Source organism: Nothobranchius furzeri, chromosome 13 (genome assembly GCF_043380555.1).
Source record: "Nothobranchius furzeri strain GRZ-AD chromosome 13, NfurGRZ-RIMD1, whole genome shotgun sequence".
Taxonomy (NCBI): Eukaryota; Metazoa; Chordata; class Actinopteri; order Cyprinodontiformes; family Nothobranchiidae; genus Nothobranchius; species Nothobranchius furzeri.
The window spans coordinates 28850061-28867118 of NC_091753.1; the positions used below are offsets into that span (position 1 = coordinate 28850061).

General features: G+C 43.3%; 1 protein-coding gene across 1 annotated transcript in view; it reads left to right on the forward strand.

Moving 5' to 3' along the window:
- pcp4b (Purkinje cell protein 4b) overlaps window positions 1-11905 on the forward strand; it is a 96902-nt gene extending 84997 nt beyond the window's left edge. The window contains exon 3 of the mRNA XM_015951847.3: window positions 11402-11905. Coding sequence (XP_015807333.1) covers window positions 11402-11532 — 131 coding nt within the window. The 3' untranslated portion in view covers window positions 11533-11905. The remainder of the gene's footprint in view (window positions 1-11401) is intronic.
- The last annotated feature ends 5153 nt before the right edge of the window (window positions 11906-17058 follow it).

Below are 17058 nucleotides of genomic sequence, written 5' to 3' on the forward strand. Positions count from 1 at the left end.
ACGTTAACCCTCTAGTTTACTATTAAACTGTTACAATACGTTTGAGGTAATTTGGCCACTCTGAATATCCGTAGATGTTTCCTCATTACACAGGGGAGGGAGGGGTTTGGCTCGTCTCTCCGCACAAGCAGAATGGATAAACAGAACTCCGTTGGCGTTGAACGCCCCCAAATAATTAAAAACCAGGACGCTAAATGCAAAGTTTAGAGCAGCACATTCACCCAGAGGCTCAGATAGAGCAAACTTGTGAGAATACACGTAATAACCGCTTAGAGATGGAGCAACATGTCGCTAGCATTGCGGCTAATAGCTAGCATAGCAGTTTGACCAGTTATATCGATATAAAGATATAAAGTCATCTTATATCTTGTTTAAAAATTATACCGATATTTTAAAAATATCGATATATCGCCCAGCCCTAGGATGTATCAAGATTAGAGATGTTCGAGTCACAATTCTTTACTCCTGATTCGAGTCTGGGTAATTTGTTCTTGAGAGAGGATACTTCAGCAAAGTATTAAAAAAAAAAGGAAACCACATCCAAGTATCCCTTAAGTTTATTTTTTGTTATACGTGTATGTCTTTATTTTTTCTGTATTTATGCCATTTCCTTAGTTTATCTGCCAAAACACATCTATTGTTTAAATGTGTTTATATTAAGAAGATATGTAAAAGTATGTAAAAGTTACCTTGTCGCATTTCTAATTGTTTACGTCCTCATTATGCGGCTGCATTGAGGGATGCACTCTAGCACGATGGGGCAACCACGTGGTGCCATGATCGGCACCTTCACTGTCTGGTTTAAAATATGTCCAAAAAGCAGACATTTTCAGTCTTCTTAGATGACATGTGAGATTTGCATTAGCCTGCTAGCTAACAGCTACGTGTTATGGTATAGTGTCTGAATTCCCACCTGCCTTAAATTATGTGACATTATGGTGTTGTTTTCATTGAAGAAACAAGGAATATTGATGCAGGAAAACTTGTTGAAGTAAAAACTAAACCATTGTTATTCCATTAAAACATCTCTATCACAGGATGAATTTAAAAAGTCATGCTTTTTATTTTATAAGGTTAAGTCCGATAGTTTCCACTTGGGATGAGCGAGTACACCACTATCTGTATCTGTTCAACCATCTAAATTATCTGTATCTGTACTCGGAGTGGGCGTGGCCTAACCCGGAAGTGGGTGTAGTTTAACCGGAAGTGGGTGTGGTTTACATCAATACGTTATTTTAAGTCTGATCAGAAGTTGCTATGTGTATTGTTTATTTGAAAACTATTTACAGAGCAGCCTCAGAGTTGAGATTAAATGTTTTTGATCACAATAGTAAAGGAATTATTACAGAACAAGTTTTTCAATAAAATCAGAACATTAATATTTAAGTGCATGAATTAAGAGAGAGAGAGAGAAGAAATGATCTTTTCTATAGCACCTCTCAAGATAAAAATCACGGGGCGCTTCACAAAAACAAAACATGTAAAATAGAAAAAAGAATTTAGAAAATGATTAAAATATATTTAAAATGAGCAAAAAATAGACAATTGTGATTAAAAAATGTAAAGAGAGAGAGTGAATAGGAAAGAGAAAGTGGATCCTGAGGAAGAGGAGAGAGAGAGAGGAAAAAAACCCGACCGGAGCGGAGGCAGTGACTGACGCAGTATGAGCCATTTTCAGCTCTGTCTTGTCAAATGCGTACGTTACGAAAAAAGTAATTTTAAATAACTTCAAAAAGAAGAAAACATAGGGAGTACTGAAGAAACGTGAACAGTGAAGCAAGCACAGAGAGGTGCGTTACTGTCTGTGTGTGCGTGGATGGACCGGACGCGGACTTAGCTGTGAGCGCCCGGCTGCAGAGTTTTGTGTGTAGGGAGGGGCGGGCGCTCTATTTGACTGGCCAATCACAGAGCGTGAAGTCAGTCAGTTACCCAATGAGGATTTTCCTTCAGCACGATTACAGATATTTACGAGTTTGACTCGTTTCATGCTCGTATTCGTCAAAAATGCTTTATCCGTACCGGATACTCGTCTGAAACGAATATCCCGTTCAACCCATAGTTTCCACGTGATTCCGGATCCAGATCGGAGCATCCCTAATCAAGATCTATACTTCTATTGCTCATTTTAATTAGTTGAGTGAAATAATAACATAACTGAAAGGTGTACTCATCATTTGTAATTAGCATTGCTCTGCATGCATAGACACATGTTAAAAGTAGATTAGTCAGCATAAAGAATGTTTCCATTCTTTTCTTAGCTTTAAATACCTGACAGAGCTTTTAGACCTGGGAGAATAAAAAAGGAAGCATCGCTTGGTGTTTTATGTTTGTTTATACTTATTTTTGCTTTAGATCTTCAGTCTTTTGATCCTCTTTATGTTCTGCATGTTGGGAGGGGAGGATGTTGTTTTAAATGTCTTGTTTGCGTTGATATTTTCACATTGATTGCTGTACACTTGTCTGCAGAGCTAGGTCAGATGTTTACTTGTGGTAAAGTTCTAGACTGTAGTTTAGGGTTGTCACGGTAACCGGTATAGCGGTAAACCCCGGTAAAAAAGTTGACAATAAAAATAACCGTCCAGTTTTTAAAAAACTAAATTATCTCGGTGGGTTTACCGGGGCCGCGGTTTCAGCGCGGTGACCCTTACCAGCCACCGTCGCTTCAGCTGAAGTTCCCGCGGCGCGCACACGCACTTTTTAGTTTGCAACGGCACCAAAACTTTGAAGCTGAAATAATGGCCGAAGGAGGAGATGGCAGCGCCCAGGACATCCATCAGCCCTCAAAGAAGACTAACTCGGAAGTATGGGCATATTTTGGATTTCTGAAAAATGCTGAGGGACAGTTAATAGAAGACTGCTATCCCGTTTGCAGAACGTGCAGGAAACAAGTGTCTGCAAAAGGCAGCAACACTTAGAATCTAATGGCACATCTGAGTGACCATCACCCACGTCTCTACAGCCAGTGCAAGGTAAGATAACATTAGCATTTTAGCTTAAATGCATGACACGAGGACTTTTGGTTGACGGAGAATGCAACGAGTCACTATATACTGCAGCCGCAGCGTCCTCTGCCAGCATTTAAACCGTGTCACGGACACCCTGTTGCTGGATGAAGCATCTTATTTGTTGATGATGAAGAGAAATATACAATTAGTTCCTTGTCATTGATTTGTTTACTTATTCAATGCCATTTATACTTGAACATTTGGATTTGATTACATAGTGTAGTAGTTATTTTAGTAATTTGTTTAAAGTGGCTATTTATTTTAAATACATATTTTTTAAGGTTGACTTGTACAGTGGTCAAGTCAAGTGTGGACTGGAGTTTTAGATTTTCATTTTGATAATGAAGAAAACAAGTATATGAGAAAACAAGTGGTGTTTCTTTGATTTGTTTACATATTGTTTATGTTTTGAATGTTTGGATTTGTATAATTTAAACCTGCACTGACTACTGTAACACGTTCCAGAAAAAGAAGCTATTTGTTCCTTTACTTGTGAAAAGTTGCACTTTTGCTAAGGCTTTGTGTTATTTTAGGTTTAATAAACACTGTTAAACCTTTTCAAAACTATTTCAGTTTGTGTAGAACAGGACTATCATTGCTTTCTGAACATATGCAACACCGTTTAAAAAATACCGCGATAATACCGAAAACCGTGATAATTTTGGTCACAATAACCGTGAGGTTAAATTTTCATACCGTGACAACCCTACTGTAGTTATGTAGCATCAATCTCTTCTCTTTTTAATGAAAGGCAATGAATTTTCCTTTGACATCTCAGTAATGAGAGTCTGATGAGTAGTTTGTTCGTCTTGTGAGTAGACACATTACAGATGAAAGAGCTCATTCTGGGGTGATTCTCTCACTGGATTAACACATCATTAGTTTCAGGTTTAATGATGACTCATCATCATTAGACAATGTCCTCTTGGTGGTTCTGGTCACTTCAATTGGCTACTGATTCTTGATCCACAGACTATGTTACAGTCAGAGTTTGGATGGATGTTTGTCATGGTTGTGGTGGTTTGAGAAGCCATTTTACGTGGTTCTCCTTTCTTTCTTGCCTTTTTACTTTAGTAGCTGGTTGTCTGCCTTCATGGACAATCCTAAAACATAAAAGTATGTTGTGGAGATGTTCCTTCACACACAAACACACACACACACATGTGCACGGCCACACATGAAAACACAAATACACAGAGTACTGACTTTTCATCTGCAGAAAAAAAATAAAAGATTGCAGCAAAGTAAAAAATAAATCAGCTGAACGAACATAATTTTTTTCCCATTAAAATTTTTGTTCTCATCACAGTGTCTGGGTTTTTCTTATTTTTCTTCTTCAACTGATTTGAACAATAAAACCAAAAAGACACACCAGCTTTCACTGGCTGTAAGAGTGACATCTTTAAAAGACACTCAACCATGGATGGACTTTAGTGTGTCTTTTATGGATCCTATCTCATAAGTTACAAACAAAACAACAACATACTCTAGAGTTTTTATTTCAGCATAAATTACACAGAAGAATTCCTTCTTTTACTCACTGAGAGCTCAGTGAAGACGATCCATCCTCCCAGCTGATATCACACACCCATTTGTAGAAGACAGGGACACTGAAAGTGCTGCCACAAGTAATAGGCTTGATAATCCACCGTGTGTGTGTGTGTGTGTGTGTGTGTGTGTGTTTGTGTGTGTGTTGAGAAGACAGATTCGTGAACTGAGAACCATTCATCACTGTCACATTCAGCCTCTGCTTCCAGTCCTGTAAAGGAAGATAAAAATCTTTCTCTGAACTGAAGTTCTCAGCAAGATGGCGGCCTTTAGATGAATGTCTGAATGAATGAATCAACTTAAATAGTTTGTAGCGATCATATAAGTGTGTGCAGCAAAAGCTGCTGACATAAATAACAGTAAGTGTGTCATCAATGCTATACAGAAACATGCTTTCTTAATATATGGAATAATTTTTCCTCAAAATAGTTTTCTTTTAAATTAGGCATTAAGCTTCTTATAAAAATGTTATGTATGCATGAAAAAGCAAGCTGGGTAGGCTGTTCTTTCTCTGAATAATGGTGACTACAATATAAAGTACAGCTCTCTCCTGTGCAGGGTTGCATAGAGTGGTGGCTGTGATACGGTAAACTATAAATCCAAACAACAAACGGATACTTTTCAAAGTGGTTACCATATTTTTGGGTAAAATGTGGGATTTTGATATGTTAGAGTTAGGATAGTAATACACAGAAACATCTTGTTTTTAAACAGCTCGGTGTCGATTATTCCAAACGCAGAGTGGATATCAGCTATTTACCTTCATCAAATTGGATTTGCCCAACACTTTAAGGCACGATGATCACATAACTTCAATATTGTTTAACTGTTAATGGTTCATTTCTAAACACATGCCTCTGACCAGCATCAAGAGTCATTTACCCTTTAATAGACACTCATGGGAAACAAGAAGTTTCAACCCAGGAGTATACACATAGTATATGCATATTTATATGTAGGTATTCTTTACCTTTTAAATTTTTTTTTACAAAATTGTCGTCGTCGTCGTCGTCGTCTTCCTCCGCTTATCCGGGTCCGGGTCGCGGGGGCAGCATCCCAACTAGGGAGCTCCAGGCCGTCCTCTCCCCGGCCTTGTCCACCAGCTCCTCCGGCAGGACCCCAAGGCGTTCCCGGACCAGATTGGAGATGTAACTTCTCCAACGTGTCCTGGGTCGACCCGGGGGCCTTCTGCCGGCAGGACATGCCCGAAACACCTCCCCGGGGAGGCGTCCAGGTGGCATCCTGACCAGATGCCCAAACCACCTCAACTGGCTCCTTTCGATCCGGAGGAGCAGCGGTTCTACTCCGAGTCCCTCCCGAATGTCCGAGCTCCTCACCCTATCTCTAAGGCTGAGCCCGGCCACCCTACGGAGGAAACTCATTTCGGCCACTTGTATCCGCGATCTCGTTCTTTCGGTCATTACCCAAAGCTCATGACCATAGGTGAGGATTGGGACGTAGATCGACCGGTAAATCGAGAGCCTGGCTTTCTGGCTCAGCTCCCTCTTCCCCACGACAGATCGGCTCAGCGTCCGCATCACTGCAGACGCCGAACCAATCCGCCTGTCGATCTCCCGATCCCTCCTACCCTCACTCGTGAACAAGATCCCGAGATACTTAAACTCCTCCACTTGAGGTAGGACCTCTCCCCCGACCCGGAGGTGGCAAGCCACCCTTTTCCGGTCGAGAACCATGGTCTCAGATTTGGAGGTGCTGATCCTCATCCCAGCCGCTTCACATTCGGCCGCGAACCTACCCAGCAAGAGCTGAAGGTCAGAGCTGGATGAAGCTAGGAGGACCACATCATCCGCAAAAAGCAGAGACGAGATTCTCCTGCCACCAAACTCGACACACTCCACACCACGGCTGCGTCTAGAAATTCTGTCCATAAAAGTGATGAACAGAACCGGTGACAAAGGGCAGCCCTGGCGGAGTCCAACCCTCACTGGGAACAGGTCCGACTTACTACCGGCTATGCGGACCAAACTCACGCTCCTCTGGTAAAGGGACTGAATGGCCCTTAACAGAAAGCCACCCACCCCATACTCCTGGAGCGTCCCCCACAGGGTGCCCCTGGGGACACGGTCATAAGCCTTCTCCAAATCCACAAAGCACATGTGGATTGGTTGGGCAAACTCCCATGCCCCCTCCATCACCCTTGCAAGGATATAGAGCTGGTCCACAGTTCCACGGCCAGGACGAAAACCACATTGCTCCTCCTCTATCTGAGATTCAACTATCGATCGGACCCTCCTCTCCAGTACCTTGGCGTAGACCTTTCCAGGGAGGCTGAGGAGTGTGATCCCCCTATAGTTGGAACACACCCTCAGGTCACCCTTCTTAAAGATGGGGACCACCACCCCGGTCTGCCACTCCCTAGGAACTGCCCCCGATGACCACGCAATGTTGTAGAGACGTGTCAACCATGACAGCCCTACAACATCCATAGCCTTGAGATACCCAGGACGAACCTCATCCGCCCCCGGGGCTCCGCCGCTGTGTAGTTGTTTGACTACCTCAGCAACTTCTGCCCCCGAGATCGGACAGTCCATCCCCAGGCCTCCCAGCTCTGGTTCCTCCTCGGAATGCGCATTGGTGGGATTGAGGAGCTCCTCAAAGTATTCCTTCCACCGTCCGACTATAGCCTCAGTTGACGTCAGCAGCTCCCCATCCCCACTGTAAACAGTGTGAGCGAGTTGCTGCCTTCCTCTCCTGAGGCGCCGGACAGTTTGCCAGAACCTCTTTGGAGCCGATCGATAGTCTTTCTCCATGGCCTCACCAAACTCCTCCCACGCCCGAGATTTTGCCTCGGCAACTGCCACTGCTGCACCCCGCTTGGCTATCCGGTACCTGTCTGCTGCCTCCGGAGACCCACAGACCAGCCACGCCCTGTAGGCCTCCTTCTTCAGCCTGACGGCTCCCCGAACCTCTGGTGTCCACCAGCGGGTACGGGGGTTGCCACCACGACTGGCACCGGCCACCTTACGACCACAGCTAGCAACAGCCGCCTCGACAATCGCAGAGTGGAACAAGGCCCACTCGGACTCAATGTCCCCCACTGCTCTCGGGACGTGGTCAAAGCTCTGCCGGAGGTGGGAGTTGAAGACCGTCTTGACAGGTTCTTCTGCCAGGCGTTCCCAGCAGACCCTCACTATGCGTTTGGGTCTGCCAGGTCTACGCGGCATGTTCCCTTGCCATCTGATCCAACTCACCACCAGGTGGTGATCAGTTGACAGCTCCGCCCCTCTCTTCACTCGGGTGTCCAAAACATACGGCCGCAGGTCAGATGATACGACTACAAAATCTATCATCGACCTGTGACCTAGGCTGCCCTGGTACCAAGTGTACCGGTGGGCATCCTTATGTTCGAACATGGTGTTCGTTATGGCCAAACTGCGGCTTGCACAGAAGTCCAATAACAAAACACCGCTCGAGTTCTGATCAGGTGGGCCGTTCCTCCCAATCACACCCCTCCAGGTCAAGCTGTCATTGCCCACGTGAGCATTGAAGTCCCCCAGCAGGACAATGGAGTCCCCTGATGGAGCACTATCTAGCACTCGTCCCAGGGACTCCAAAAAGGGTGGGTACTCTGAACTGATATTTGGCCCATAAGCACAAACAACAGTCAGGACCCGTTCCCCGACCCGAAGGCGCAAGGAAGCTACCCTCTTGTCCCCCGGGGTAAACCCCAACACACAGGCAGAGAGTCTCGGGGCTAACAAAAAGCCAACCCCAGCCCTCCGCCTCTCACCCGGAGCAACTCCAGCAAAGTAGAGTGTCCAACCCCTCTCCAGGTCTCGGGTTCCAGAGCCAATGCAATGTGTCGAGGTGAGTCCGACTATATCTAGCCGGTACCGCTCAACCTCTGCCACAAGCTCCGGCTCCTTCCCCGCCAGCTAGGTGACGTTCCATGTCCCAAAAACTAGTTTTCTTGTCCGGGGATTGGACCGCCAAGGCTCCCGCCTTGGTCTGCCACCCGATTCACATTGCACCGGACCCTTCATGTTCCTCCTGCAGGTGGTGGGTCCACAGTTGGACGAGCCCATGTATCCGGTTCGGGCTGGGCCCGGCCGGGCCCCATGGGCGAAAGCCCGGCCACCAGGCGCTCGCTCACGGGCCCCAACCCCAGGCCTGGCTCCAGGGTGGGACCCCGGTAACCCTCCGGGCCGGGTACTCCGACTCTTCGTTTTCACCGCCATGAAAGATCCTTCGAACCGTTCTTTGTCTCACCCTTCACCTAAGACCAATTTGTCATGGGAGACCCTACCAGGGGCACTAAGTGCCCCAGACAACATAGCTCCTAGGATCATTAGGGCACTCAAACTCCTCCACCACGCTAAGGTGACGGTGACGGTTCAAGGAGGAGTTTTCAAAATAGATCAAAGCAGACCGATCAGGTAGGGTTGTCACGGTAACCGGTGTAGCGGTAAACCCCGGTAAAAAAAAGTTGACAATAATAATAACGTCTTGTTTTTAAAAAAAACTATTATTATCTCGGTGGGTTTACCGTGGCTGCGGTGTTGGCGCGTTGACCCTTACCAGCCACCGTATCATCTGCTGAAGTTGCCGGCGGCACATGCGCGCTTTGTTTACAACCAAAACTTTCTTGAAGCTAAAGCTGAAATAATGGCCAAAGGACGAGACGGCAGTGTTCAGGACATTTTTTATCCCTCAAAGAAGACAAAGTCGGAAGTACGGGCATCTTTTGGAAATTTGAAGAATGCCGAGGGACATTTTATAAATAGAAGACGGCTATCCTGGTTGCAGCACGTGCAGAAAAAGTGTCTGTGAAAGACAGGATTGCTTCAAATCTCATGACACATCTGTGTGACCATCACCCACAACTCTACAGTCAAGGCAAGTTAACGTTAGCGTTTTAGCTAAAATGCGTGATCCGAGGATTTGGGTTGAGGGAGAATGCAACGAGTCGCTATATAAAGCAGCCGCAGCGCCGCTACCTGCATATAAACCGCATCATGGACACCCCCATGTTGAAATGACGCTATGCACTACGGGGCTCCCAGGGGCAGATAAGAGTTGGTCTCTCTCCGAGAATAATTATGAATGTAACAATGATTACTGCCTGATGACATTTTCCCACATCTGCAAAGCTCACTGGAAGGACACAAACCGAGGACAATATTTTCCTGATATAGGGTTTATTACTCAAATAAGGGTAAAAAAAAAGTATCTGATTAGAAGGCTACTTGAGTACTGAGTATCATCTGATCTAATATTTTTAAAATGATGACATCAAACAGACATGAAATAAGAAGTTATGGGCAAATATTGGTATTTTAAAGACTAAAGGGAAAACATGTAAACAAATAAACAACATAATTACAAAATAACACATTTTAGGCAAAATTTAGACACAAACTGAGGACAATATTTCCTGACATACATTTAATTGTGTGAAAATGTAGCACGTTTAAAAAAAATACCGCGATAATACCAAAAACCGTGGTAATTTTGGTCACAATAACCGTGAGGTTAAATTTTCACACCGTGACAACCCTAATACAGACCATTTTAGGTTAGGTTACATTTCCTTTATTCCCAGATTATGTAGTTTGTAGCACTCATAATGTTGTAGAAAATTTCTGGCCAATCCACGTGATTGGTATCGGTGATCAGTATCGGTGATCAGCATTCTTTGATATCGGTATCGGTGATCGGCAGCAAAATACCTGATTAGTGCATCCCTAATCAAAATTGGAACCAAATGTTTAATTCATGTTCTGTTTTTTGCAGGATTGGAAGTGTTTGATGGCAGTTTCTTAAAGGTGTCGCTGACAGAGTCACAGTGGAATAATCCTGAGTAAATATTAGCTTTAATGGCTCGTGGTAATATGACATGTTTGTTTCTCAGCAGCAAGCATCTGAGCTGCAAATAACTACCAAAACAGTTCAGTATCAGTCTAATAACTTTTTCTGTTTATAACAATGAAATGTGATGTTAACATTTTTAGCTCTTTTCCTCTCAGTTTCTGTAACTGATGTTTTGATAGATGTTTGCTCTTAATGAATGTAATCATTTGAAAACATCTTTTTACAGCGCTTTACTGTTTTACCAACACAGAATGCTCCTGTGTAAATCCATATCTGGTTTTATCTCATTAATGTGTTTTCCAGCCTACGTAGACAAAAACACGATGGGTTTGTAACTCGGCCTAACAGTGTGTGATTACTGAACATGATGTGTGAGCTAATCTGATATACGGAGCATTAGAAATGTTTGAGTTTGTTCAGTCATCTAAAGTTCGCAAAACCTTTCATAGCCTCACATGATGTGTCTGTATTGAATGACAGTGAAATCCTAAACTGTATACCAGCTAAGTCAACATTTGAATGAGTGATGATCCAGTCGTTTATTACATAAAGGTTGGAGAGAAACTGTGTGTTACATCACTGACCCAAAGAAAATCAGGCTCATCTTTCCCAATGCGCTCTAAAACCAGTAGGATCAGTTTTTGCAAGGATTACAATCGCATCTTTGTCAGATAAGGCTGAGCTCAAGAGGAGATTAAAAACTGGAAATCAGTTTGTGTTTTACACTTTGACCTAAGAAAAAACACAACACACTTTCTCTATAAGCACTTTTTATGGGCCTTATGACACCAGAGGACATGTTATGCTCTTATTTGTGTTGCATCTCCTTCTTTTCCAGGTTGTAGCTCATGTGAAGGTGTTGATCTAGTGGCAACTCGAACAGAATTTGAATGAAAACATTTTTCATATAAAGAAATAGTAACAAAATCTTTTTGGGTTGCTTTTTTCTTATGCACTTTTTATAGAAGTGCTTCAACCACCTAACCATGCAATTCCTCCTTACTTTTTGTCCCCAGATGAGTCCAAGACGGACGTCCCAGAAGACTTTGACATCGACATGGACGCCCCAGAGACCGAAAAGGCGGCGGCCATCATCCAGTCCCAGTTCAGGAGGTTCCAGAAGAAGAAGCGTGACGAGAAGTCCTAGTGAGCGTCATTCCGCTCTGTCGCCTCGTGCTGTGATGGTGGGCCGAGGCGAAAGCTCGGTGGAGCTGGTGTGACATTTGCATGTAAACAAATTCATACCTGTTGAAGGTCTGGGGCTTATGAAGGGGGTTGGGAGGGCAAAAGGGAAATGAATTAGCCTGTTACTCATATATGTCTGTGAATTCTCATTATCCTGTTATTGTTACTAATATTCATCATTTTGACGGCTGTATCAACAAAATCCTGAAGAGGTGATAAAGTTCTGCTAAATGTGTTCCATAGATGCTGAGTTCCAGCAGGTTTTTGTGTTAGAATGCGTTTTTGTACTTGTCCTTACAGTCCCACCATCCTCTCCTGTACCAGGACGGTTCCCACAAAGGCTGTTTTCTGAGTAAACGGAGGGAGAGCTGACCTTAAAGGTGTTTTTCAGGAAACTTAGCCTTGAACTTTTCATTCACATAGAAGCATTTTTCTTACCTGCATGATGCTATGAAAAAACTGTATTAATGTACATTGAATAAATTGATGAAAAAAAACTGTGGAAACTGTTTGCTGTGCAGAAATCTACTGCAACCTGTCAAAGAGCTGAAGCTGCATGGTGATGCAGTATGCATGCAGCAGCACTTACTACACTTTTATAACAAAACCAGAAATAGAAACGATTGGTACTCCCATGCAGCTTGATGACCTCTGTGCAGCCGAACAAAATGTGACTCATTCTCACTGAGCTCCTCTCAGCTTTACATACCAGCAGCAGAGACCTTTTCAGTTTGCTGTTTATTTCCCTGCTGAGTAGAGAGTCGTTTGAAAATACTATTTCTGTCTCTACCCAGCCTTAAATAGAAGCGCGTGCGTGAGTGTGTGTTTTGTAACAAAAAGGAAGCAAACTGATGGCGCCTCAGCCTCTGATTATCATCTTGGCTGACCAGCTGCTGCTCCACACTAGTTCAGCTCTGTGTAAATGATTAGCTGACCAAACTTTCAGCCATGAGCAGTCAGCATAAACAAGTCTTCATGCTTTTAAAGTGGATCAGAGGAGGGAGCAGAGCTTTCATCATTCTAAAGTGTAGGCCCAGGCGCATAATGGGGTCTCACTCATTAGTCCGCATAAGAAAACAGGAGAAAAAACAACATCTAACATCTACTGTATTTTTATGTTTAAATAACAGACCTTTATTCAACCAAGGGAAGTAGCTATATTTAAAACTTTGAATGTTAAAGGGGTCATTGGTGCATCTTTTTTTATCAGTAAAAAACAATTTTGTCACATTTAATGCATTTAAACTTGGAAGCAAAAACAAGTTAGCATAGCTGTTCTCTAGCTGAGTGTTTCAAAGCATCAAATAACTAATTACAACAAAAAATATTAGAAAAATGAATTTTCAACAAACAGCTGCAAGGTAAGCTATATGTGCATCAGCATCAACCAATAACTGAAAGTTATTTTAGGAGCAACTTTATTCCATCCATTTTATTCCGCTTATCCGGAGTTGGGTTGCGGGGGCAGCAGCCCAATTCAAGAGGCCCAGACATCCCTCTCCCCAGCCACTTGGGCTAACTCTTCCGGGAGAATGTCCTGGGTCTCACTTTAGGCCTCCTCCCGGTTGGACATGCCCAGAAAACCTCACCAGGGAGGCATCCAGGAGGCTTCCTAATCAGATGTGGAGGAGCAGCGGGACTACTCCGAGCCGCTCACGGATAAGGGAGGGCCCAGCCGCCCTGCGAAGAAAACTCATTTCAGCTGCTTGTTTCCGCGGTCTTGTTCTTTTGGTCACTACCCAAAGCTCTTGACCATAGGTTAGAGTTGGAACGTAGATCACCTATGGTCCTATGAGGAACTTTATTTTTATAGAAAAAGATCAAATTGATTTAAATGGCGAAGGCGGAGCTTCAAACCTTATAGGGAGCCTAAGTCACATCCATTTACTTCGGGATTGCGAGTCCCCGGAAGCACAAAAAAAAAAGAATCGAAGTCAACGGGGCTAAAATGCTATTTTCTAATTCCACTTGTACCATGGATTTCACATAGGATGTCCGTGAATCTCAAAGACACATTTTGATACCAAGCAAACATGTATTTTCGAACGGGGCAAAGAGTTATTTTAGGTTTTGTGTGAAAATAAGTCCAGGACTGCAAACGCACATCTTTGAACAAGACACGGAGAAAAACAGGGAAAATGGCTGAACTTCAAATCCTTCCCTCAGGAGGAAAGAACCACCATAAATCTGGCCATGTGGTAAGTAGCAGCTATGCTAGGGGAGAGGAGATTATGTAGTGATGTCATATATGCGACGTACCAATCTGATTTGTGCAAATTACAAACTTTTACAAGCTGATAAACCTCAAAGTACGTGACTGGCGTGGTCAAAACATAGTTCATTACTTTTCATTTAAATATAAGTACATATGTGCGATACAAGGCAAAGCAAATAGAAAATAGCTCTTTTAGCCCTGTTGACCTGCATTCATGTTTTCATTGTTCTGGGGACCCATGAGCCGACCGGAATCAGAGGACAGAGGCGGAGCTGGCCTAAATGGCGCCCTGTGCGAGATCCCCCTGTGACCCCCCCCCCCACCCACACACACACACGAAAAAACATTACACCTAAAACTTTGTTTCAGATTGCGTGGAGTGTATCTATAACAACGTTTGCTAACTGAATACAACATCCAGCTCCTGGCCACCTTCTCACCACTTGTCAAAGTTCTACTGAAATAGACACACTTAACGCAACATGATGGCATCATCGACTTGTACAGTACAGATGTGCTGAAAGGCGAGAGTCTCAACTTTCAGCTAAAAAAAGACTGCTCTAGCTATTATAGTTTTTATTTTATGGTAGTTTACAGTTTAAACGGGATCATACTAGCAGGGCACCTCCAGCGGCCCGCTGCCGCTCCGTTTTTCATGGGGTAAATAATAGCTCATTTCCCGATTCCAAAAAGAAAGAATGGTCCTACCAGCTCGCCACTTCAATATGAAGAAGATCAGTTCAACATGGGGAAAAAACCGGCCATGTAGGCCAGAGAAATGTTCATTAGCACATCAAGTTCTATTCAGTTTACCGGTAAACATATCACGAATGTACAACAGGTCAATTATTAATCATCTTGGCTACGTAGCGCAATCTATGCATTCCAGTAGCGTTTGCTACAAACAAATACAAAAACAACAATAAAGGAAAACAACTGTCTGACAGACAGCATAGCCGAATTCAAGGCAACACATAACAATAATCATTCGATTGCTCTTGGTTTCAAGCTAAGCCCATTAAAGTGCTTAAGTAAATAAAAGTGTTTCAAAAACAGCGTTTTTGAACCGGAGTTCTGCTCGCGGCCAGGGGTGGCGTTAGGCCCGGCTACTTGGGCTGAAGCCCCGGATCTAAATCGCGGAAGTAACATGCAGTACCAAAGTCCAACAGAGAGGGCGCAGCTGGCAGTAGTTTGTATACAGCTTGCCTGAGCCTCCACCACTGAAGAAGAAGCCCTTCAGCAGCCGGCTTCTTCTACACTCTCTGCCTGAAACGCATGAGTGAAGATGGACATGAGGACGTTTTTTAGACCAAAAGTACAACGACAGAACCCCAGCTTTGATGAGACTGGTGCTGACTCAGGTTTGTGAGTCTTATTTGAAAATATTTGTTGTGCTGCTGGTTTGCCTAAAGTTAGCTTACTATCAGGTAAAGTTGCTGGAGAAAGAAAGGGAATATTTACTATCATCTCACACTAAACACTAACAGGAACAATACTCTGCCCTGAATATGCTTAATATGTAGCTTCAGATTAAAAATTATGTGGTACAAGACAAATATATATGATGTTGACTAGTGCGTGTCACGTGCGCACGCGTGCGCGTGCGTGTGAGTGTGCGCGCGCGTGTGTTAAGCCCTGGATCTTCTTCAGTCCTAAATCCGCCCCTGCTCGCGGCGGGAACTCCACCTAACAAGGTCATTTTTTATAGCGAAAACGATCGACTGGTCACTGACAAGTAAAAGGGTGTTATTGGTAGATGTTAAGAACACTTACCGCTGAGGGAAAATGAGAGTATAAATGAACTGAGGGGAAAAAAACGCTTTGTTTTCCAACACCGTTCTACAAGCAACAAGCTTACAGCCACGGCAGGATCAGCTTTCATGGTTGCCGCGACTTGGAAGGAGCCAATCAGGAGAGGGACCTCACATCAGCTGACGTGGGTCATGTGACAGGGAGTAGTTGATATGGGTTACACTTTGTTGTGCTTTTATTACAGAAATATTATTATCATCACTATTATTATTAAGAACATGCGATTTCTATGTTTTGTTTATGTATTGGTTGATGCTAAAAAAAATTTTTTTTAGGAAAAAAAAAAAAAAAAAAGGAAATTAAATGCCGCCCCCTGCAGACTGCCGCCCTGTTCGGCCGCACATGTTGCACATATCAAGCTCCGCCACTGTCAGAGGAGTCTGGCTCCCTACTGGAACCAGCTGCTAGAGGGATGCCTGTTTGTTTTGGTGTTACTCTCCAGGTTTTTGCTTAGCCGTTGAGCCTTATCAGTTAGGGCTTTGTTAACTAGTTGCTGGTTGCATGTGTGGTTCAGTTTCTTTTCACACAGAAGAAAACTGCAAGAACAAAATGTGTCTGTACAATACATGTGACAACACTGGGGGCGGGGCAACACGCTCAGGACCACCTACTCCAGAGGGTGTCACTGAGGTTGCATTGGTCTGCATCCTGCTGTACTTTCTGTTTACATCTGCACCAAGAGTGACAACAACCAAGAACTTTGATCAAACCAACTAAACAGCAGGTGTGAAAAGACCCTGCTGTTATTTATGATCTAGATAATTAGGTTGTAAATGAATGTATCCCAGTGCAGTGGTACAGTCTGTTGGTAGACTTTCCTTTATTTCCTAATGGTACAGTCCTTGTGTTTTATTGCACCTTGTTGGTTAGGATGAGGAAACCATCTCTGAGTCTTGGATGTGAGCCGATTCTTAAGTGGCCCCTTGTAGTTTCAATGTCATGAGTAAGGTTTATATGAAATTTGATTACAGGAAAGGAGCATTTTAGCTTTTTTCCCAAAGAAATATTTACAACAAATGAATGGAGGTTCTACTAAAGAATGGTACTAATAATACAAATAGCCTCCCATCATTTCAGAGTCAGAGTAAACTAAAATGTCTTATTTTAACCACAAGTGTGTTTAAATAAGTGATCAGTATTATTTTAATGCACTCCCTGCTTTAGTAGAGTAATTTTCTGATAATATACAGAGCAGTTTCTCCCATTATTTACTCTATTTGAGAAATAGCTAGAAAATGCAGAAGGTAATTTAGTTTTCCTGTTGGAAAAAGTATGAAAGGATTTATTTAAACACATATCATTACTGACACCTTATTAGAACAGATAATTCTAATAAGCTTCTGTTCAAAACTCTTGGAATAATTAAAAAAGCTATTATAATTAAGTTAAATTAGAAAATTCAGTAAATTAGACAAAACAAGGTGAAAAGTGACGAAGAACACTGAGGAATATCATTACCTG